Source organism: Panicum virgatum, chromosome 1K (genome assembly GCF_016808335.1).
Source record: "Panicum virgatum strain AP13 chromosome 1K, P.virgatum_v5, whole genome shotgun sequence".
NCBI lineage: Eukaryota > Viridiplantae > Streptophyta > Magnoliopsida > Poales > Poaceae > Panicum > Panicum virgatum.
This window is the reverse complement of record NC_053136.1, coordinates 41,178,535-41,202,381: the sequence shown is the minus strand read 5'-3', so window position 1 is coordinate 41,202,381 and position 23,847 is coordinate 41,178,535. Positions and strand designations below refer to the sequence as shown.

Below are 23,847 nucleotides of genomic sequence, written 5' to 3'. Positions count from 1 at the left end.
GCTGCAGCCAATCCTCACCATTGTTTCAAGATCTAACGGATCGGAATTGACCCAAACCAGGTCAATACAGGTCAAACTAGAGCCATCCCCGGTGTTTTTTCCAAAGAGCCTTTGTGTTTTCTTGTTATCAACCCGCTGTCCATAGTAGTTCAAAAGTAATTAAATTTAGGTCCTGTTTCTTCTGTTTAAGCCCCTGAGCTTTCCTATTTTTATGCCCGCCGTCCTTGGACCGTAGTTTTGCTGTCTGGACCCTCTATTTGTATGTTTAATTTGGTTTTAACCCCTAGTTTCTTCATATCTAGCCCCTGGAAGTTCAAAACTCTCGCAAACAAGTCCCTGGAATCTTGTTTTAGCCATATCTTTCACGTTTTAACTCCGATTTCATCGATTCTCACGCTCACACGATCCTTGCAACATGCTCAATGTCTTTTTCAGTTTATTCAGTTCTGTTTATACTATTTTTGTACTATTTCTTATTTTGCGCATGTTTTTGCTTGTGTGACCGTGTAAACGATGTGCTGTTCGAGGGAGAACAAGAGCAAGTATACGAGGAAGAGAACTAGCAATTTGACGAGGAAGCCAAGTGGAATTTCCCCTCCACATGTTCCATTTCGATCCCAATAATAGCATGATGAAACACTTTACTTTATTGTTATGGGCATAAACTTGATGGGAATCCTATTAAGGACTTTACCTAGTCTTTTTACCTAAGCCTTGGAACAACGGGTTCAATATCTTGTTGGCTAGAAATGCTTAGTTGCTTTACCTCGGGATGGTTGTTACAATCTTTGGAAAATGTTAAACATGACTTTATTTACTGTTATATCATGGTTAATTTTGCAAGATCATTTGGTTTAAATGGAACATCACTATACCACAACACCACATTAGCATCGCACGTGGGTCATTATAAGTCTGTCATTACCGATAAACTATCAGTCGGTAAAACATTATGACCAACCCTCAATTCAATATCTCTCGACAAACTATCAGACGGCATAAATACTTATATTTATCGTCTGAGCGTGTGTCGGTATAAGTTATTTTGTACGTCTAATAGTCGGTCGCCAAAACTCTTTGGCGTGGGCCTTACTAAGCCTACTCGTGAGCGGAAAAAAGGCCCAGCCTGTTACTGCATATAAACATCAAACCCTAGTAAAGCTCACTCCATCTCCCATCCCCCTATCCGCATTTCACGTGAGCGCCGCTGGGTCAGCCTCGGTTGGCGGCGCCGTTCCCCTCGCTCGCCGGCACACAGCGTGCTCAGCCCCATGTCACCGCCAGATCAACCTCAGCTGGTGGCCCCGTCCCCCTCGCTCGTCGGGTCCATCGCTCGGTGTCACACCCGGTTTTATAAAGGAAACCGAATGCATCTCATATGTAAAGATAGGTAAAGTCCTTAATAGGTGTTCCCGTCAAGTTTATGCATAGAACAATAAAGCAAAGGTGAATTAGCATGCTATTATTGGGACAAAACAGAATATACAGAGGGGGAAAGCCATATGCCTTCCTTGGCTAACTGCTGAAAATCTTCCTCGAAGGCTTGCTCTTGATCACCCTCGAACGGCACGTCGTCTACACGATCACACAAGTAAAACAAACACACAAATAAGGAACAATACATAAAACATTACTAGAAAATGTGATAAAGGTGTAGAGTGCGAAGCAAGGATCGCGTGAGCGCAAGAATCGCTGAAAACGGAGTTGAAACGTGAAAGATATGGCGAAAACAGTGCACCAGGGGCTTGTTTGCGAAGGTTTTGAACTTCCAGGGGCTAGCTATAAAGAAACCAGGGCAAAAACAGAGTCTAGGGACGGTGGGTTCTAATTCTAGGAAGCTCAGGGGTTAAAACAGAAAAGAAAGGACCTTTCTGGATTTATTTTTGAACTGATCTAAACTACGGGTTGATTCTGGTAAAACATAGGGTCTCTTTTGCAAAACTTGCAGGGCGGCTCAGATCCAGCTCGGTTCTGGTGGATCGGATCCGTTGGATCTCGATCCAACGGCGCAGATCAGATCGGGGCGGCTCGGGGAGTCGGCTTGCGGCTCGGCGGGCGGCGGCTCGGCTGCAGGCACGCACGCGGCTCGGAGCAAGGCCGCGGCTCGACTGTGCGGCAGCTCAGCGGGGACGCGGCTCGGGCGGGCGGCGCCTTGCGCCGGCGACGAGCAGGGCAGCGGCGGACCGCCGGAGTACACCGGAACCGGTGCTCCAGGGCTCAGTTCGGGTGGGGGAAGCGCCCGGGAGGTCGCACGCATGACGAGGAGGCCGATGGAGACCTCGGCGAGCGTGCACAGGGAAGGGAAGGTGGTGCGCCATGGCACACAGCGGAGCGGGAACTCCGGCGTGGAATCGCCAGCGGAACAGAGCGAGGGAGAGATGGGGAAAAGGGGGATGGGCTTCCTCACCACCTCACCTAACTCCAGCGAAGGTCGGGCGGCGAAGGGACGTGACGAGACGGTAGATCGACGGCGGCGGTGGCGATCCGTGCGGCGGAGCTCGGTGGCGGAGGCGCGGCTATAGCAGAGGAGCAGGGGAGCATCGCGTGGAGTGCAAAGGGAGGAGCAGGGAGCTCGTGCGCTGGTTTTATAGAGGGAGAGAGGGGTTGGTGTGGCTGCGTGCGAGGGAGAGGGGGCGATGAGCTCGCTGGTCGGCAATCATGGCAGTGATTGCCGCGGCGTCTCCGCGCGAGTGAAGAGGAAATGCGTGCGGGTGTTGCGGGGCCATCAAAGCGGAGTAAAGAGGGAAGGGGAGAGGGGCGCGGGCGCCCACGGCGGGATGAGCGCGCGGCGCTCGGAGGTTTGGAAAGGGGGCGGCTGGGGGTAGAAGTAGGCGCTGACGTGCGGGCCCGACACGTCTGTGAGAGAGAGGAGGGAGGAGGTGGGATGGGCTGGGCCGGCGGTTGGGCTGGGAATGGGCCGCGGGAGAAAAGAAAGAGGGGGAGAGGAGGGAGTGGATTGGGCTGAAAGGAAGGAGAGGAAGGAAAAGTTTTCTTTTTTTATCAACCCAAACACCTTTTGAACAAATCCATTTGAATTCAAACAAAGTTTAAATTTGGGTGTTACACTCGGGGATCCTCCCCGCTGGCACACATGCCCATTACTCCCCTCCGCCGGCACCCGCGTCGCGGCGGCCAGGCTGGAGCAGGCACTGTTCGCTGCTGGCCACGCCCCTTGCCCGCGTGCCGCGCAGGGGCTCCGTGACGGATCTGCGGCAGGCGTGCAGCTCGGCCTCCGCCTGGCAGAAGCGCCGCTGCCTCTCTCACCATCAACGACGCGGCAGTCACAAGGGTGCCGGCACCTATCTCTCGACTCTCGTCACCTCCATGCTCAACTCCGTCGAATCTACAGCCTCCCCCGCCCCTCTGCATCCTCCGCCATCAAACTCAGTCCAGGTCGGGTTAGATGACGAGGTAACTCTGATCCCATCACTTCTCCCCTTCTTGGATCTACGCTTTTTTTATCTGTATGCTTCTTTTGTGAATTTGCTAGATTCATCTGCGACTCCAAGTAATCAGTAGCTTCCTGCACCCAAGATGGTTCCTAATTCTTTTTCAGTCTTATAAACTTGTCATTTCTAGATCTGGTTGGTTAGTTTTATATTATAAAAAGGCTATAAGGGTGGAGGATCTCCCCACATCTTTCTTGGATTTGTGAACAAATTTGCTAGCTGCGCTTATAGCAAGATGAGAGCCCATATTACTTTGGTTATTACACATACTGTTTTTAGTAACTAGTTACCTGGTTGAACGAGAACACGATAACAATTCACAATATCTTGCTTCAGGAAGCTTTGCATTGCGTCTTGGGCATTGGAGTTGTAGGGTCAAGGAGAGGAGGATGTGGCCGGTTTGCTGGTGAGCTCCTATTTCTATTTGACACAATCTCATTTTTATTTCCTCTCTGTAGGCTCAAGATCCATGAGCTGATATAGCTGTAAATTGCTTCATTAATTTGATGCATAGTCAAGTGTTCTTTAGTGACGTTGAAGTCGTCAACAATCCAGTAGTAGTTGAGGGTAATCATGTTCCTCTAGATGAAATAGAGGAGAAGGCAAGCTCATCATAATGAGCTATTGTAAACAGCTGGTGAAATATGTTATGAGTTGGTATGTTTGTTGCATTAAAGGACAATTTGTGAGGAAGGTATGTTTAAGTTGTGTCTTTGATGAATGAAATTTTAATGAATCGTTGAAGCTCAATGTGGCATTTGTACATATCAGCTTCTTTTTTTTTTAATTCACACAAAGTAGAGCATTGAACGATCGGTCGGTAAAACTGCGTCTGTCGGCAAAACTTTATACCAACGCCACTTACAACGACATATGTGTGGTGTCGGCATATATCTATACCAACTGATGGTCTGTTGGTACAATGGCTTTTAACGACGGACCATCAGTCGGTGTAGCCGGCTGTGGTATAGTGCATGGAGAACCACTCAAGAAAACAGCCTATTAGCACGTAACTTGCCTGCCCATCGCATAGATTTCTGTTGAGAAATCTGTTAGGGTTGTTCACCAATTTCGACATACATGGTTAATTTACCATTTTTATACCTATTACATTCAAAAACAACTTAAGACAAACACATCTAGGCCTAAGACCCAACTCCATAGGTCTTGCAATAAGGTCCTAGGTTGTTGAATTACACTAGTGGAGTTGGTCAGTTTATCCAATGTACATGTAAGCTTGGCAGACAAACAATAAGGTCTGAATTGTACGAGGTGATGCAAGAAAAGGGGAGACAGAACCTCTGCTTGGGCCTTCTTGCAGCCAATAGCATGGCATGTTTTCTCCTTTGGGTTTTCTGATGGATACTTGATCAGGTCCCAGGCTCCCATGAGCCGGGATGCGAGGGGGTCTGTAAGGAACATGGTCCCTTTAGGTCATTATTTGTGATTTTGGTGATTGTGTGATAATATAATCAATGTGACTAACAAATTTGTGAGATCATATTTGTAGAATGTTTAGGTCCTATGGATGTAATCAAAAGTGTTCAATTCACTGAGAAGACGTACAAGTCATAGTGAAAAACCAGAGAGAATAAATTTGAGGTGTTCAAATGACCGCCACGACGATTTGGACAAGTGTCAGCAGAATTAGCAGCACTGGTTAAACCGACGACTAGCCATCGGTCAAACCGACAGACATCGGATAAACCAACACATAGGCATCAGTGCATTGAACAATATTTTTGAAGATTAAGTGAAAAAACCCAGTGCAACCGGTTATACCGATGGTGCCAAGACCAGCATCGATGCATTCACTGTGCTATTACTCAGAGAGCATGTCAAGAGACCAAGAGGAAAGCCTTCAGCACCGATTAAACCGATGGCGCATCGGATCAAGGCATCGGTGCAAATTCCACATCAACAACAGAGAGTTGAGATGAAAACTTGAAGACCGATTAAACCGACACAAGGCATCGATTTAACTGATGGCCGTTGAGTCAGCTACAGACGTGTCAGAGATGCTCAACGGCTAGTTTGAAGTCATTAGTGATCGGTTGAACCGACACAGGGCATAGGTTAAACCGATGCCTACGCAGAAAAGTGCATAACGGCTACTTTGAGTTGGAGATATATGCCTCACCCCGGCCATTTTGGAGTTGCTGGAGTCGAGAGAAGTCCCATACACATGGAAGAACACCTCCAAGTCATCCAAGCGCTTAGTGATCACATCTTTAGTCCTTAGAACACCTTTGAGAGTGTTAGTGCTAGTTTGGCTCTTAAGTGAGTGAGAAAGCAAGGTGTTGTGCCTTGTGAGTTGGTTCTAGAGTGAATCACAAGTGTATCTTGGTGTGCCGCCCATCCTTGGAGTCTTAGTGGCTCGCCGTCTAAACGGGGCCAAGGTGACCAAGAATTTGGGTAAGCCTTGGTAGCATTGCCTTTGTGGCAAGTCAAGGTGTCTTCAGAAGAGACTTGGCGGCCGAGAAGCGACACTCTCACAACGTGGACTAGGGGTGGCATTTGCCTACCAATACCATGAGATACATCTTTGTGTCAAGAGTTCGCTTCCTCTCATCTCCTCTTTATGTTTCCGTATTTTATACTTGCAGTTTGTGTGCCTTCACATTCTTATAGTAGTATCTTGCTAGGATTAGCTATAAGTTGCAAAACTGTTTTGGGATGAGAGTTTCACACTAGTTGAACTATAGTTGCACGTCTAGATAGTTTGTTTTAGTTTAAGTTTTTGTGCAAACTAGGTAGGATTGGCTATAGGTTGCAAAACTGTTATGCAACGAGGATTTCACACTAGTTGAACTATAGTTTTTTTTTGAAGAGCCTTCGAAGAGGGCAGGGAGCTCCTACAGTTCACTTAAGAAGAATAAAATTGGCCCGGTTTATAAGGAAAACTGGGCCCAAAAACCGTACAATGCACGGTTAATTAAGAAAAACCGGCAGAAAACCCACACGGGCACCCAAAACTTAACCCCACCCACGCGACGCAGCAGAGCACACAACAGCCCAGGTCATCGTTGCCGAGCATGGCTGCATAGCAGCCAGCAGCTCCGACTCCCCAAGGCTGACCGAGACGACTAGCGATGCCAAAACAAGCGGATCCGAAGTAAGAGGCCGCGATAGGTCATCGTTGCGAAGCTCAAGAAGAGCAGCTCTGACTTCCTGCCAAGGACCCATACCCCACCATCGGCTATTGCCCGACCTCCCAAGCAAAAATCTCGGATATCGAAGAAGATGTATCGCCTCATGTTATCGTTGCCGAGCTACGCCCCAACGCAGCAGCTTCGACTTCACGCAGCAAGTCCCACCTCCTAACGTCAACCGGGTGCCAAGAAGAGTAGAATGTCCATTGGAGGTGACAAATTGGCCGAGACGAGTTCCAATAGCGGCGCCTCTAGGAAGGGAACGACGCCGATAGCACCGCCATTGCTCGTCCAAATGGACTGGATTTTCACCCGTGGAAGACATGCTGGGGGATACGATGCCCTCAATAGGGAAACGGCGCCCAAGGGCATCAAGGCTTTCGCCCAAGGTGCCCCAGCACAATCGTCACGCCAGGATGCTGGATCCATAGCTTGCCGCCACCGCCGCCGCTCTCCACCTATGAACTATAGTTTCATAGGTTATGATTTTAGATTGTCTAATTCACCTCCTTCCGCCCTTAGACTACGAGCACCAGATCACTTTTAGGTTAAAAACAATTTTACAGGATCGCAATTCACTGCATCCACATGTCTCGTCCGACTACCCGATGTGCCAGTGCAGGGCTCAACGTAGCTTGACCGTTTATACAGGTCCCGGTATCATGTCCCCTTCTCACGGTCACTTTCTGAGGTAGCTGGAGTAGAATGTTGTGTGTGTAAAATTCAAACGTGAAACATTTTAGGCTGCAAAAAATCAACCTGTCAGTGTCCATCAGTGGCTTGGTCCGCAGATCCACACGACGATCGCCAACTCGCTACAGCAGTCTCGCCTTCTGGATGAATCCTTTTCCTCTCGATGGTGGCCTGAGAGCCAAAGGATTCAGGCCCAGAGGTCAGCCCGAATTCAGGCCCATCCATTTGCTCTTCATGGAATTTTTTTATTTTTACATTATTTTTTTCTGATTTGTCAAAAATATACTTCTGATTTTTTATTTTGCAAATATGTCACCTAGCCGCCAGTTCATCCGGTGGAAGGCAGTTACCGCCGGTTGAATCGGCGGTAAGCGAGCTGGGCCACAGCCTGACAAAATATCGCCGGTTGAAATGGCAATAGGAGGGGTGCTTAATGAGCCGGCCCGGGCCTGGAACCTACCGCCGGATCAACCGGCGGAAGGTCAGGCTTACCGCCAGACCATCCGGCGGTAGGAGCCCTGCCGGTTGAATCGGCGATATTTAGTAGCTTACCGCCGGATGGTTCGGCGGTAGGATCTCCGCCTTAAAACAACGCAAGGCCGCTGCGCTCCGGCCAGTGCCGCCAACCGCTCGCCCGCCCGACGACTCCGCTCCGCTAGGGACAGCCGCCACCGCTCGCAGCACCCCCTCTGTCCACGGCGCACCGGAGCTCGCTCGCCCGCCTGCGCGAGAGAGAAGTGAGGGCCGGCAGGGAGAGGAGAAGAGAGAAGAGGAGAGGAGGGAGGAGGGTGAGGAGCGAAGCTGTGCTGGATCTGCGTTTTGTTTCAGGTGAAGTTCGAAATCTAGTTATATCAATCAATAGTAGTAGCTAGAGTAGAATTAGTGAATAAATGTATGTGTAGAATATTAGATGTAGAAATAGTTTTACTGAATATTAGTGATTTGGATATAATTTGTTGATCTAGAAAGTATTTAGAAGTTCATTCGGAAAATTAGTTTAGATAGAAATATTAGTCAATCAAATTAGAAATATTAGTTAAAATAGAAATAGTAGTCTGTTCAAATACGAATATTAGTTTAGATACAAATATTAGTGAGTTGAATTAGGAATATTAGTTTGATAGAAATATTAGTAAGTTATATTATTTTAGATACAAATACTAGGAATATTAGTTGGTTATAGAAATTCTAGGAAAAAAAAGTTAAGGTAGACACAAAAAATTAATTACGCACCACTACATGATTTAAAATTATATTTGTTGGTAAGATATGCTAACAATATTAGATTTGAATGGTCAGGAATATAATATAAGTGACTCACATACATTACTTATGTAATTCAAATATTAAAAATTGTTTGAATAGATTTTCGTATGTTGACATCTGGGTAGAAATTATTTTTAACATTTAGACTGTGGTCTGAACTTGACATTACTAAATAACAGAAAGATTTACTGGCGTTGATTAAATTTTAAGTACGAGTAATTACTGTCGTAAATGTTGGCAGGCATGTCAGATGATTTGTATTTTCAAGTGTTCTATGGGTCAGGGGAAGTTAGATATGGTCCTGAAGGGGTAGATTTGTCAGAGTTCAGCTTGATCAGAAAAAAAGTACCCAGAGCAAGAGAGAGGACTTGGATTTCAATATCTAATTGGCTATTTAAAGCTTTCGGGCTTAATCGAGATGAACATGATATCTCAGTCATGGCAGTGGTCAATCGAAGGGAACCAATATTTTGGGAGCTATTGCCGCTTGAAGGGATGCAAAACTAGAGGAACTTTGTTAATATAAGTAGTAGCCGAGGATTACCGCTTGCGTTGTTTGTTCAAGCGTTCGAGAAGATTAGGTTTAGTACTGAAGTGGGTGGGGAACATGAAGGCTAGGGAGATATAGTATCAGAAGATCCGGAGACGATGCATGAACCTCGTGAAGAAGGGGCTGAACTCGAGATGTTAAAAGATGATACAGATGCTTCACACGAACCTCGTCAAGCAACTGGTGAGGCTCATGAGGGGGAACATATTTCGGAGATAGTCGAAGAGTTTCAGAGGGAGGGTGAACAACAGAACCATGCAATGGATGATGACTCCTCGGATGGTGATGATTATTATGTCCCACAGAACTGGCCCGGGTATGATTTTTTCAAAATTATGTGTAAATGAAGGTGAAGCGGTCCCTTTGGAGTACAGGGACAATGAGGTATGCATCGGTTTGGTGTATGCCAACAGTGACAATATGAAGGAAGCTATAAAATATTGGTCCACTCTCTCTTTGCAAAGACAGTTCAAAATGGTCAAGAGCAGTTCAAGAGCATATGACGTGCGTTGTGTGAGAAGCGAATGCTCTTTCAGGGTGTACGCTTCTAAGGGAAAGTGGAAGGATTTCTCGGAGGTCAGAAAAGTTGTGGAACACACATGCCTGCTTGAGCAATTAAAACCACAGCACTGCAACCTCACAGCTAGTTTTATAGCTAACTATATGTACTCTTTGATCGCGGACAATCCTAGTTATGAACCGAAGTCAATTATTTATGCTGTTGAGGAGGAGTTTAAATATAAAATTAGCTACAACAAAGCTTACAGAGCGAATCAGAAAGCGCTGGAGATGAGGTGGGAGACATATGAAGCTTCGTATCATAATATACCGGCACTGTTGCAGTTCATATGCCTTAGAAATCTTGAAAGCTACTACGACTTGAAAACGTATTCATGTGCCCAGAAACCTAGGAAGCAGGTACTCCAACGGTCGTTCTTGGCCTTGGGCGCTTGCATTGAGGCGTTTCCGCACTGCCGCCCAGTCATTTGCATAGATGGGACATTTTTGACAGGAAGGTATAAAGGCACAATCCTCACAGCTGTTGCAGCTCAGGCAATTGTTGCCTTTGGCGATTGCCTTTGTGGTGAAAGAATCAGGAGATAGTTGGTATTGATTTTTGCAGAGGGTAAAGAAGATGATTGTGAAAGATGTAGTGAACGTGTGTTTGATTCATGACCGGCACAAGGGTATCTTACAAGCAATCGATGACATGCAGAATGGTAGTACGGAGCGTCGTAGGACTGTACAATGGCCGGACTTAAAGAGCAGGTGGTGCATGAGGCATATGGGGGCAAACTTTCATAGCCAATTCAAAAACAAAACCCTTAAGAAGCTGTTCAAGCGGTTATGCAGCTAGAATCAGGAAAGGAAATTCAACTTCCTGTGGAAAAAGTTGGATGAGCTGACAAAGAAGCAAACAGCGGAGCTATCGAGGAGGCCTGTCAATAACGAGGAGGACGACCCGGTCTCACTTGAAGACGTGGGCTTGGACGGTCTGAATGTCAGGCGGAAAAGGGGAAGGGCAATTAAGACATTTTCGGAGTGGATTGAGCATGAGCCCAAGGAGAATCCTAAAGGGCAATTAAGAAACTGTTGATGTGAAACGTCACTGAGAATCCTAAATGATAGACTCCGGCGTGCTTCAACAGAATAAAGTTCAGGACGACAACATTCCGACAAGAAACTGTTGACGTGAAACGTCATTGAGAATCCTAAATGATAGACTCCGGCATGCTTCAACAGAATAATGTTCAGGACGACGTGACTTCACGACTGACCGCCACTACATTAAAAGTCGCTATGTACAATACTGTTTCGATCTGATTATATCCTGAGGCTTTCTTTGGTCTCGTAATCTCGTGACTCTGTCGCTGTTTGAAAGGACGATGCAGGCAGTCCTGCGTGTATAAAAGGCGAGGATGTGGTTGTCGAGAGTACATGCAATTTACCTTGAACATATTTTCAGTTAGCCCAAACAAACCGTTATGAGCTCATCATCTAAGGTAGCTTTGCGTCGGGAAATGGAGGCACATTTAGGAGGCCCTCCTAATGATCCAACTAGATGTGTTACAGATTGCAAGGTATGGTCGAAAAGTGTAGAGCCACCCTATTGCTATTGCCAGATGCATTGTGTTCCCAACATGTCTCGTGAGTACGAGACTTTTGGCCAAAGGTATTGGTCTTGTAAGAATATTGAGGAAGTCCAAAAAGCAGGTGCAATATCACAGGTATAGATATTTTTTTGAATATGTTTGTCTAGTTTTTTTTCTAATAATTTTGTTTCGTTTCTTATTTATGAAAGCGCGCTATTGATGAGACGAATACTCATTTTTGTCATTTCCATGAGTGGATTGACACCTCCATCAGTCGTCGTGATCAGCAATATATGGCGTGGTTGAAGAAGGTGGATGATGATGTACACAAGTGCGAGCGTGAGAAAGCAAAACGAGCGGGATGTGGAAACGGTACTGGCCGTGAATGATGGATGTTGTACTGGTCCGTTTCATTCGGATCAATCCTGCTGTCTGAATAAGTTATGTTCCTTCCCGACCAATATGTTGCGTGTTTGTTTTGCAAGCCTCTTCTGGCTTCCTATGTAATGCTTTTTTCTGCGTGATTTATATATGTACTCGTTGTGTTCTGGAGGTTATTCTCGTTTGTAATAAAACCATGCATCATCCGGCATTGAAAAATATCATACTAGTACTCTGGAAAATGCAATAAATTCGGTCAACTACCTACAGAATCGGTCACCAGAACCAATAAAGTTTCTAAACAATTTTTTGTTACACCGGCGGACCGTCTGCCCCATAGGATCGGACAGTCCGCTATTCAAACTTTCAGCTCACTCCAAACTCACCGATTCAATTGAATCGGTCACTTTAGGAAAGCATCACTCGAACCAATCAGTGTTATGGGGCGGACCATCCGCTAAGTAGTACAGACCATCCGCCGTTCTGTGGCACTTCGAACATTACCTGGCGGACCGCCCTCTGCCCAAATGCGGACCGTCCTCCTGTTAAGATGTTTGGACATCCAAACCGTCTTTCAATATTTTCTGACGTCCGAACCGCTAGTAATAGCGTTCGGATATCTACTCCGGCGTGCTAAGCTGCCTATCGCCGGTTCAAATGGCGACATCTTACTGTAGCGGGTACAACACGGTTATAGCCGGCTGTAGCACGGCGGTAACACCTTCCGCCAGTTCACCGGCGGAAGGTCTTATCGCCGGATGATCCGGCGGTATCTTGAATGGGCCGTGGCCCAGCTCACTTACCGCCGGTTCATCTGGCGGTAACTCCCTTCCGCCAGATGAACTGGCGGCAGAATGACAAATTTGCAAAAAAAAAATTAAAGTATATATTTTTGACAAATCCGAAAAAAATAATATAAAAATAAAAAATTCCTCTTCATGTACTCCTCGGCCCGGTCTAGAGATAGTTACCGTAGCGGGTACAACACGGTTATAGCCGGCTGTAGCACGGCGGTAACACCTTCCGCCAGTTCACCGGCGGAAGGTCTTATCGCCGGATGATCCGGCGGTATCTTGAATGGGCCGTGGCCCAGCTCACTTACCGCCGGTTCATCTGGCGGTAACTCCCTTCCGCCAGATGAACTGGCGGCAGAATGACAAATTTGCAAAAAAAAAATTAAAGTATATATTTTTGACAAATCCGAAAAAAATAATATAAAAATAAAAAATTCCTCTTCATGTACTCCTCGGCCCGGTCTAGAGATAGTTACCGGCCTGCCCTGGCAACCAAGAGGACGACCTCTCTCTGGCGGTCCGGCCTAACTCAACAAACGCCGTAACGCTTCCGGAATCCTGATGATATAGAACTCTGTCGCTGCAAGCGTGCAGGCGCGGCGCTGCGGCGGCGGCGCGCGTCATGTGAGGGTGGCGGCGCGAAGGGCACGGACCAGCGCGCAGCCGACCGGCAGCCTCTTGAACGGTATGCGAAGGCTCTCATTTGCCCTTACACTGCAAAGTAAAATTGTAGGTGATAACTGTAGTCTGTACTTTGAGATTTGGATGAAAGGGATTCGATATGCTCTTCAGCTCTATTAGGTCACACGCTTGCAGACTTGCAGTTGGATCCCTCATTAGGGAGGTCGCCCCATGTAATCTGATATGTGGTGTGCATTATGTGTTGAGCGCCATACCAAGTTGTCTAGGAGACTAGGAATTCACCTAATACTACAGTCACTTACCCATCAAAGCGATCTGAGATACTTTATGGAATCTTTTGTTCTTTCTCAATTTCTAAATGTTCAAAACACAAATTTTAGTATGATCTGGTAGTACTAGTACATAACATACTCTTGTCTTTTCACCACGTATGGCTTTTTAGCATGGTAGTTCATCAATTTCAGCATTCTACTCATGCCCGATTTGCCATTTTTATGCCAATTGCATTCAAAGACAACACAACTCCACATTCCACAAGCTAATTAGTAATTACACAAGATCTAGTGAACCATGGCTTCCTTTCACTTTGTCGCTGCAACATATGACTTTCTGATTGCATGCAAGTTAATGGATACTTCTCTCATGTTCATTCTATCCCTTGGGAATGGATGCGTGCAAGCAAGAGCAACTTGCACGAGAGACAGCACGCATTGATAGACCTTGTTTTCTGTTACTGATGTTGCTTTAATGAAGCCCTTGCATTCTTCTTGGAGATGAATGTCAATGATATGAAACACTTGATCTGGAAAATTCCTCTCCACAAAGCTGTTAATGCTGAGCCCACCATCAAACATAGAATCAGTTGGTCTTTTGCCTATGATCATCTCCAGAAGTACTACTCCGAAACTATAAACATCCCCACAGGTTGATGAATGAACAATTTGAGCATACTCTGAAAAATAGGGGAGAAGAACAATCATTGTGTGCATAACAGATTGCATTTATACAAATAAAATACAGGAGATGGCGACATTTTATATATTTGTGTACCTGGAGCAATATACCCTATAGTTCCCATCACAGCAAGGGAACTACTACAAGCTGAATGTCCAACTGCTTTGGACCTGGAATCAATGGGACTTGCAATGCCAAAGTCTCCCAAATTTGCATTCATGTCATCATCAAGAAGGATATTAGTTGGTTTCAGATCACAGTGGACAATAGGTCTTGCACAGTCATGGTGCAAATAGGCCAATGCATCAGCTATGTCATTTGCTATGCTTATTCTCTGAGGTAACCCCAAAAGTTTTAGAGCTACACCACCACGTTTATTGTGCAACCATGTATCCAAATTCCCATTGGGCATGAACTCATAAATTAGGGCTTTGAAATCATTACCACTATTGTCTATCGTTGAACATGCAGTTAGTGTAGGAAGAAGATTACGATGCCGAATGGTTCTTAAAGCCTCACATTCTGAAATAAAACTTTTGTCTGCAAATTTTATCTCAAGGTTAAAAACCTTAATAGCAACCTTGATTTTAGCTTGAGTTAACTTCCCTCTGTATACTGAACCGCAGCCTCCTCTTCCAATTAGGTTGGACTCTGAGAAGTTCCCTGTAGCATGAGCTAGATCCTTGTAAGTAACTCTAGGAAATTTCTTGCCAAAAGAAAGCAACAATAAGTCTGGCCTTCTTGGTGCATGCTTCTTCCTGTGGATTGTAATGTAAATCAGCATTATAAGTGACATGAATCCAAATATAGGGACCAGTATTTCAATAAGATAATTTATTCTCTTCTATAAACAACATGGCATGAAGGTTCATGCAAATCCATGGATCCTCCGCACAGTCCTGGGTTGCCACTGAGTGAAACAATTGTGGCATTATTGAATGCACCATCTCTTGGTATTTCTCCCTGAAAATTATTGAAAGATAGATCCAGTTTAGTGAGAGACTCTAGATCTTTTAGACAAGCTGGGACAGGACCTGACAAATTGTTATGGGAAAGATTCAGTTTGGTCAAGCTCTTTAGATTGCTGAAGGTAATCGGAATGTTTCCTTTAAGAACATTTTGGTCCATTCGGATGGCATATATCTGTTGAAATTGACCCATAGTATCAGGAATTTCACCACTAAGTCTGTTGGACGAAAGATCTAATGTGGTAAGTTGTCTGCAAGTTACCAAACTCAACAGGTATGCTCCCTTGGAAATTGTTATAGCTTAGGTCCAGTGTCAACATTTGTTTAAGGTTTCCCAGGCTATTTGGTATAAACCCAGTGAATTGATTTTCAGCAAGAAATAAATGTGTCAACTGTGTAAGATGACCAATGGAAGGTGGAATTGTCCCGACGAAGCTGTTTGATTGGAGATTTAAACGTTCTAGTTTTGTCATATTTCCGACCCATTCTTCAACTGTACCGGTAAGATTGTTCTGATCTAGTGATAGTTGAATCAAGGCACTAAGCTTTCCAATGCTTGGGGGAACTATTCCTGATAGGATGTTGTCAGACATTAGCAGACGTGTAAGGCTGGTGGATAGATTCACAACAGAATTTGGTATGGCTCTGAAGCGCCCCGACCCGAAGATCAAGGCTAAACCATGTATTATTTACCGAATTAAGTCTCCGGCACAATACATGTTACATCAAGTGGAGTCCAGAGTCATACAGAGCTTTATTTAACACGTACATAAGGAGTAAAGTGACAACACAAAGCTATACAGAACAACCATAGGATAACAACTAGCATAACAACATGCAGGACTAGCTCTTCATCCATCACGGCTCCACTCGATCAGCTTGGGTGCGGACACGATCTACTCGTAGTCTTCTGGCATAAAGTCAGGATCCTCTGGAGAAAAATCAACAAGGGTTAAGTACAAAAGTACTCAGAAAGTTCCACCTCATCCTACGGGAGAGGAATGACATGCACGACGCACATTAAGCACAATGCATTAGCAATGCAACTAATGGTATGCAACCCTTCCCAACACAACCCACAGTAGGTAGCTCACTAGTTGTCAGGACCACACCGTAGCCTGTCCATACCGTGGACACGGACCATTCGAATGGATTATACACTCTGCAGAGGTCGTACACTGTACCCACACGCTCGACTGCCCGAACGGACAACCGACATAGCCGACACCCAGCCGTGGTCACGCCCCAGCCCGACCGCACAAACCCTCGGGCCCTGACCCCAATGGTCTATACCCGTAAACCATCCCTGCGACCGTCAGGCTAACCAGTGGGATTAGGCTAAGTCCGGCCCATACCGGAACCTGTGGTCGTACTAAAGTAAGCTAGGTGAGATGTCAAAACAACTCGGTCCTTATGGTTCACCTGGGCAGCAACCATCCCTCAACATACCAACTCGAGTATACCACCACGATAGCACTCACCCGCCAGTCTACCACCACGGTAGCGCCGGCTCCAGCACACCCAGCTGCCCTGGTCTCAGCCAGATCCCTTCGTATCCTAGTCTCAGCTCTGGATATGCATGACTACTCAGATGCATGCATGAGTACACTCAATCACTCAAGTACTAGTATATGTAATCGATCCTAGACCTAGGCAACAGCTAAACGTCCTCACATGGATGCAACCGCTCACGTAGGGGTCGATGAAACTTGCCTTCGCTTAAGTACGCATCGGCGGCGGCGGCTTCCTGCTCGCGGTACATGTCTTCTGGATCCGGCTCGCGGTACTGGCCTTCGTACTCATTAGCAGGCTCCTCCTCGGTCACTCCGTGATCTACGGGCGAAAACGGCACAACCGGCAAACAAACACAAGCAAGCTATAAAATAAGCTCAAATGAAGATGAAAATAGGAGGAATAGATAGTATATGATTTGAGGAGAGTTTAGGAAAAAGAGTTACATGAAAAGGAGTTGATATGAAGGAGATATTGAGTTTACAGTATTGGTTGGTAGAATGATTTGGATTAAGTGCTCACGGCCTGGTGGGTGTTTTGGGCCTTTATTAGTATTGTGGAGTTAATGGTCGGGGGAGCTGCCTGCCATCTCACCTTGGTGCGGAACAGCTCGAGGAAGAGGGCCAATTGTTGGAGCTTCGTCTCGTGAGTGAGCTGGGCTCGGGAGGAGTGGTTCAGCTAGCGGAGCGAAGTGGTTCGTTGTGCTTGGGCTGGTGACGGGGCTCGTCACGGCCTCGCTCCTTTTATAGGCGAGGAGAGCAGCAGCGGCATTGCGCAAGGACGGGCGACGGCGTGGGCTGCGGCAGCTCGACATCAACGCGAACAGTGGCAGCACTGAAGGCGCGAGCGTCGAGGCCACAAAGCCGGCGAGGACGCTGCAGCGGCGTGGGCGAGGTGGGGACACGGGGGTGGGCGGCATGGCGTCGTGCTGGCGGCAGTGCGTGGTCCCGTCGTGGGGCCGGCATGTCGCGTGTGCGCGAGCGAGAGCGAGCGCGGGTGAGGACGGCAGGGAGGGGGCCGGGCTGCTGTGTGGGCGCGGGTGAGGCGGTTCGCATGGCGGAAAAATCTCGGCCGGCACTGTGCGTGGCGACCCCGATTTATGGCGAGGTGGGTGCTGCCATGACGGGTCATTTCAAGGTCAATGGTGTGGGTACTCTGTGGCTTCCAGGGAATGATGAAGTTATGGCGAAGGAGGTAGGCGCTGTCATGATTGTCTGGGAATTATGGCATGGTACGGTGACTCGAGAGGCTTCTATGGAGACGAGATGATTTTTGTCGTAGGTGCAAGCATGCGTATGCTGGTTACTGGAGGGAACAAATGTACTAACGCAAGGCAAGAGTATAAAATAGTTTGCCTAGTAATTATGTAATGCCTCATATAACGTTAGTATTATTTTACGTTACTAGTTTAATTGCAACCTAAGTTTTATTTTAGTGATTGTTGGAAATTGAGGTGGCCCTACTAAGTTGAGGATCTACACCAACTCACTTTAGAGTCGGTCAGCTTCTAGTACTTAGTGTACCGGGTCCTTTTGACGGCAGAGCCGCCTTTTGCTTCCGGGAGGCAGAGCCTACCAACATATGAAGCTGGCTTCCGGGTGGCAGAGCCAACCTTCGATGAAGCTCAGACACTTTTGTGATCCCGGGTGACAGAGCCAACCTTCGATGGATCACAACTTATACACTAAGTACTAAGCTTAACCGGAAGACTAACACTTATAAAGACACTTACCTTATTGGAGCAACAAAGTTACAAAGGAACACACACCTTGTGGTGGCTAACCTAGCACACTCTACCTATGCTCACTTCTACCATGCCCTTGGATGTGTGTGGGATGGAGTGGAGTAGTATGGCATGGCAAGGGGTGGCACCCTCCTTATATAGGCACCCATACCCTCTTGGATGAGTGACACATGTCGCACTCTAGAAAGTTCCCTACAAATATCTATTTTTAGACAATTCTAAATTTTACCATGACAAGAAAATATCTAAGCTTCATGTCTTCTTATGATTCTTGTGGAGCATTCTAGAACCTTGTCATGGTGAACAAAATTATGCCATGGTTTATCCTTATTTTTATAGAACCTTCTAGAAGTTTGCATTGTATATTTCAACACTCCCCCTCAATAGTGATGAAAACTGGGATGTTACAAACCTACCCCACTTAGGTTGAATCTCGTCCCCGAGATTCAGCTTCACTACTAAAGAGACTGGGGAACTCGGCTCGGAGCGCGTCTTCTCTCTCCCAAGTTGCTTCTGCTTCCGAATGCCTGCTCCACTGAACTCGGCAAATCCTGACTTCTGAGTTGCGGGTTCTTCACGTCACAGTGTCCAGAATTTTTACTGGTACCTCTTGATATCTGAGATCATCCTGCAGGTCGATTGTCTCTAGGGCCACTTGCTCTTCTGGTACTCGCAGACACTTTTTGAGTTGGGACACATGGAATACATCGTGCACATCTGACATCTCTGCTGGCAACTGAAGCTTATAGGCTACTGCTCCCACTTTCTTGATAATTGGGAAACGTCCAATGTAACGTGGAGCCAACTTTCCTCGTACCTGGAATCTGCGTGTGCCGCGAATTGGGGAAACTTTAAGGTACACATAGTCTCCAACTTCGAAGCTGAGAGTACGTCTTCTTTTATCGGCATAACTTTTCTGGCGGGATTGAGCTGCCTTTAGATTCTCTCTGATTTCTGCTATCTTGTCTTCTGCTTCTTTAATAAAATCTGGGCCCTCAATAATGCGGTCACCGACTTCGGTCCACATGAGAGGTGTGCGACACTTCCTCCCGTAGATGGCTTCAAATGGCGACATCTTCAAACTGGACTGGTAGCTGTTGTTGTAAGAGAACTCCGCATATGGCAAACTGTCTTCCCAATTTTTGCCATAAGTAAGAACACAGGCTCTTAGCATGTCTTCAAGGATCTTATTAATTCTTTCAGTCTGGCCATTAGTCTGAGGATGATAGGCTGAATTGAAGTCCAACTTTGTACCAAGTGCTTCATGTAACCTGCTCCAGAATCTCGAAGTGAACTGGGTGCCTCTATCTGACACAATCCTCTTAGGTACTCCATGCAACTTCACAATACGCTCAATATATAACTTGGCTAATTTATCACCTCCATAATTGGTACGCACTGGGATGAAGTGTGCCACTTTAGTGAGTCGATCGACAATTACCCAAACTGAGTCATGACCACTCTGGGTTCTTGGTAGGCCGGTGATAAAATCCATACTAACTTCATCCCATTTCCATACTGGAATCGCAATGGCTGAAGTAATCCACTGGGCTTCTGGTGCACTGCCTTAACCCTTTTGCACACATCACAATGAGCGACGAATCGAGCGATATCCCCCTTCATACCATTCCACCAATACTTATCCTTAAGGTCCAAGTACATTTTCGTAGTGCCGGGGTGAATGGAATAAGTGGAGTTATGGGCTTTATCCAAGATGGTTCTGCGAAAATGACCTTGCTTAGGCACACATAATCTTTTCTTGAACCACAAGACTCCATCCTTATCTATCCTGAAATCTGGGGCTTTGCCTTCACTGTTGCAATCTTTAATCCATACCAATCTTTCATCATCCATCTGAGCTTCCTTGATCTGGTCATCCAGGATGGGATGAACACTAAGATTGTGGTTGCAGGAGCGGCGTATAACCCTTAGGTTCAACTTCCTCATTTCTTCACTCAGCTCTGGGGCTTGCGTAACTAGGTGATGGCAATACGCCTTACGACTGAGCGCATCAGCCACCACATTAGCTTTTCCAGGGTGGTAATGAATTTCCAAATCATAGTCTTTGATCAACTCCAACCATCTTCTCTGTCTAAGGTTGAGATCTGACTGGGTGAAAATGTACTTCAGGCTCTTATGATCCGTGTAGATTTCACACTTGTTCCTGATTAGATAATGTCTCCAAATCTTGAGGGCATGCACCACTATAGCTAACTCCAAGTCATGGGTGGGGTAGTTCTGCTCATGTGTTCTCAACTGTCTTGAGGCATAAGCTACAACTCTTCCTTCTTGCATAAGCACACAACCCAATCCTTGTCGGGATGCGTCGCAATAAATGACAAAGCTCTTCTGATTATCTGGCAAGACTAGCACTAGGGCAGAAGTTAGTCGCCTCTTCAACTCTTGAAAACTTCTCTCGCAAGCTTCAGACCAGACAAACTTCGTGTCCTTCCGGAGTAACTCGGTCATAGGCCGGGCTATCTTAGAGAAACCTTCGATGAATCTCCGGTAATATCCGGCTAATCCCAAGAAACTCCTGATCTCCGAGGCTGAGGTTGGTTGCTTCCATTCTGATACTGCCTTGACCTTTTCTGGGTCCACTTCAACACCTTCAGCTGTTAAGACATGACCCAAAAAACTGACTATCTGCAACCAGAATTCACACTTACTAAACTTGGCATACAACTGGTGTTTTCTGAGCTTTCGCAGCACAACTCTGAGGTGTTGTCCATGCTCCTCAGCACTCTTAGAGTAGACCAGTATGTCATCTATGAATACCACGACAAACCGATCTAACTCCTCCATAAACACCTTATTCATGAGAGTCATGAAAAAGGCAGGAGCCTTAGTCAGACCAAAAGGCATCACTGTGAACTCATACTGGCCATAACGGGTCCTGAAGGCTGTCTTAGAGATGTTATCTTGTCGCACTCTGAGCTGATGATAACCTGACCTCAGATCTATCTTGGAGAAGAACTTAGCTCCCTTCAGCTGATCAAACAGGTCATCAATCCGAGGCAGAGGGTACTTGTTCTTGATGGTGACTGCATTCAGATCATGGTAGTCCACACAAAGTCTCATGCTTCCATCTTTCTTCTTCACAAAGAGCACTGGGGCTCCCCACGGAGAAGCAGCGGGTCTAATAAATCCCTTTTGTTGAAGCTCTTCAAGCTGCTTCTTCAACTCGGCAAGCTTTGGGGCTGCTAACCGATAGGCATTCTTTGCTATAGGCTTGGTTCCAGGGACTAAGTCAATAGTGAACTCTACATCTCTTTCTGGAGGCCTACCGGGTAATTCATCCGGGAACACATCTGCGAACTCCCGAACTACTGGAACATCTTCTGGGGATTCTGCTCGGATGTGGTTCACCATGGAGTCTGACAGGCTAGGCTGGATTAGGCATGTGATTGTAATCCCTTGGTGGTTGGTGACTGTCACTGCTCTCTCAGCACAGGCTATGTTTCCGCGGTGCTTGGTGAGCCAGTCCATACCGAGTATGACATCTATCCCTTTGGAAGAAAGGACTACTAGATTGGCAAGGAATACTACCCCACTTAGGTTTATAGGGATATCTAAGACACCTAAGTGGCATGGTATATGACCTCAGGGGAACAGGTCATTAGTGGCCTCTTAAGGGCTATAGTAGGTATATCATGCTTTTCCACAAAGTGGGAGGATATAAAGGAATGCGATGCTCCAGAATCAAAAAGCACTGAGGCTAGAGCTGATTGGACCAGACACTCACCAAAAATCACTCCTGGTGCATCTTCTGCTTCTTCAACATACACATGGTTCACCTTTGCCTTGCCGAAGGACTGCTGTTGGCTCCTAGCTGGTGCTGCACGGTTGGCTTCGGTCGGCTGCTTTGGTCCTTGAACCGAGTTGGAGAAAATATAAGGGACGGGCTGGCTGAGATACGGGCAGTTGGCCTTGAAGTGTCCAGCTTCATGGCAGTGGAAACAAGTCCTCACATTGGTCACTTGACTTCCAACAGACTGCTGGGTGCGGTAGGTACTTTGGGTCTTCACAACTGGAGCTGACTGAGCTGGCTTCTGGAAAGAACCGGGGTGCACCTTGAATGAGAAGGCACCCTGGCTCCTCTGACCTGAGTGAACCGGATACTGAGTCCTCTAGAACTTCTCCAACTGCTGGGCCTTTTTGCTTTCAAACCGACGTTTGCGCTCACTGAGTTATACCTTCCTGTTTCTCTCGGTGGTGATAGCCCTGTTGACCATGGCATTGAAGTCACTGTGCGTGGTGACTTCAACCAAGGTCCTGATTTCAGGGTTAAGCCCACCAAGAAAAGCTTCTTGCTTTTTCTCGTCATCATTGATATCCTCTGGTGCATAACGAGACAACTCTGTGAACTTATGAAGATACTCTGTCACAGCCATACCACCTTGACGAAGCTTTCTGAACTCATCCCTCTTGAGCTTCATAACACTGCTGGGAATGTGATGTTCTCTGAAGATCTTGACAAAGTCAGCCCATACCATCTCGTTAGCGTTTTCATTTATTTCCCGGTAACTCTGCCACCAAGCAAGGGCTGGTCCCCTTAACTGTTGTACTGCGAGCAAAACTTTGTCTATCATCTGCATGGACCACTTCGAGCTTCATTTCAATCTCTCGTAGCCAATCATTTGCCTCAATAGGGTTATCAGATCCTCCAAACTTAGGTGGCTGCAAGCGGTTGAATCTGCAATTCTGCAGCCATTGCCATTATGATGCATTGCAGGTCTATTGTTGCCAGGATTGCCTTGAGCTTGGGCTGTGAGAGTGGTCACAAGAACTTGGAGGAGTTGGTTCTGCTGCTGTAATATGGCTGCCAGATCAATGGGTGCTGGGGCACGGGGAGGTGGCGGCGGTAGGTGTCCATTTTCTGGTGCTTTTGGGGCTACATTCAGAGGGGCTTGGTTTCTCGGGTTGACCTCATCACCGTCTTCCTGAGCATGGAGTCCCTGGACTCGGCTCGAACGACGGGACATCTGCGGTCAAGGAGGGATAAGGTAAGATTAGGTGGCTCTCCTAATTTATTACTGGGGTAGATTTGTATATATAATAGCACACAACACAAACGAATCATTCAAGCACCACACAAGCATTCATTCAAACAAGCAGGGATACATGACACGACGGATTACAATAACGCGGCTCGACTTTTAAGGGTCGGCGGGGACAACTCGACTACTGAACCCTACAACACGGTCTTCGGGGTCACTGTTTCCGGGATCTCGGGGAGACGCGGGAGGCGTGGGCGGCACTGATTCACAAATCCTCCTGCGTGGTTGGGACGAGGAACACAGCGGAATTCCCTCTAGGATTGGCGGCTCCGCGGCAGTCCTGGGATGGCGTTCCTTGCGCTTGGCACGGTCCACTAGGTAGACACCCCTAAGGAGCTGACTGTGGCGATCTGCCTGCTCCCTAAGGTTCTCTTCGGCCATATCAAGGCGGCTTTCAGCTTCGGCTGCTCGGGCTTCTGCCTGGGCTACGGCCAGTTTAGCCCTACGCCAACAGGACTCCGCTCCCTCAGCACGCTGGATTAAATCTGTCACACGCTGATGCAGTTGGTCACACAAATCGTCGAGGCTAAGCAAATAGCCAGACATGGCGATAACTGTGGGGTTCTTCTCTGTCCCTGCGGGGCTCTCC

The 23,847-nt window shown here is 46.8% G+C and overlaps 1 protein-coding gene across 1 annotated transcript; it reads right to left on the bottom strand.

The window, feature by feature from the left end:
• Window positions 1–13,341: 13,341 nt before the first annotated feature.
• Window positions 13,342–15,584, bottom strand: LOC120708588 (receptor kinase-like protein Xa21). Its single transcript, XM_039993941.1, has 2 exons — window positions 14,071–15,584; window positions 13,342–13,972 (listed from the first exon to the last, which is right to left on the bottom strand). Exons 1-2 carry the CDS (start codon window positions 14,768–14,770, stop codon window positions 13,602–13,604), a joined length of 1,071 nt encoding a protein of 356 aa, XP_039849875.1. The 5' UTR covers window positions 14,771–15,584; the 3' UTR covers window positions 13,342–13,601.
• Between the last annotated feature and the right edge of the window lie 8,263 nt (window positions 15,585–23,847).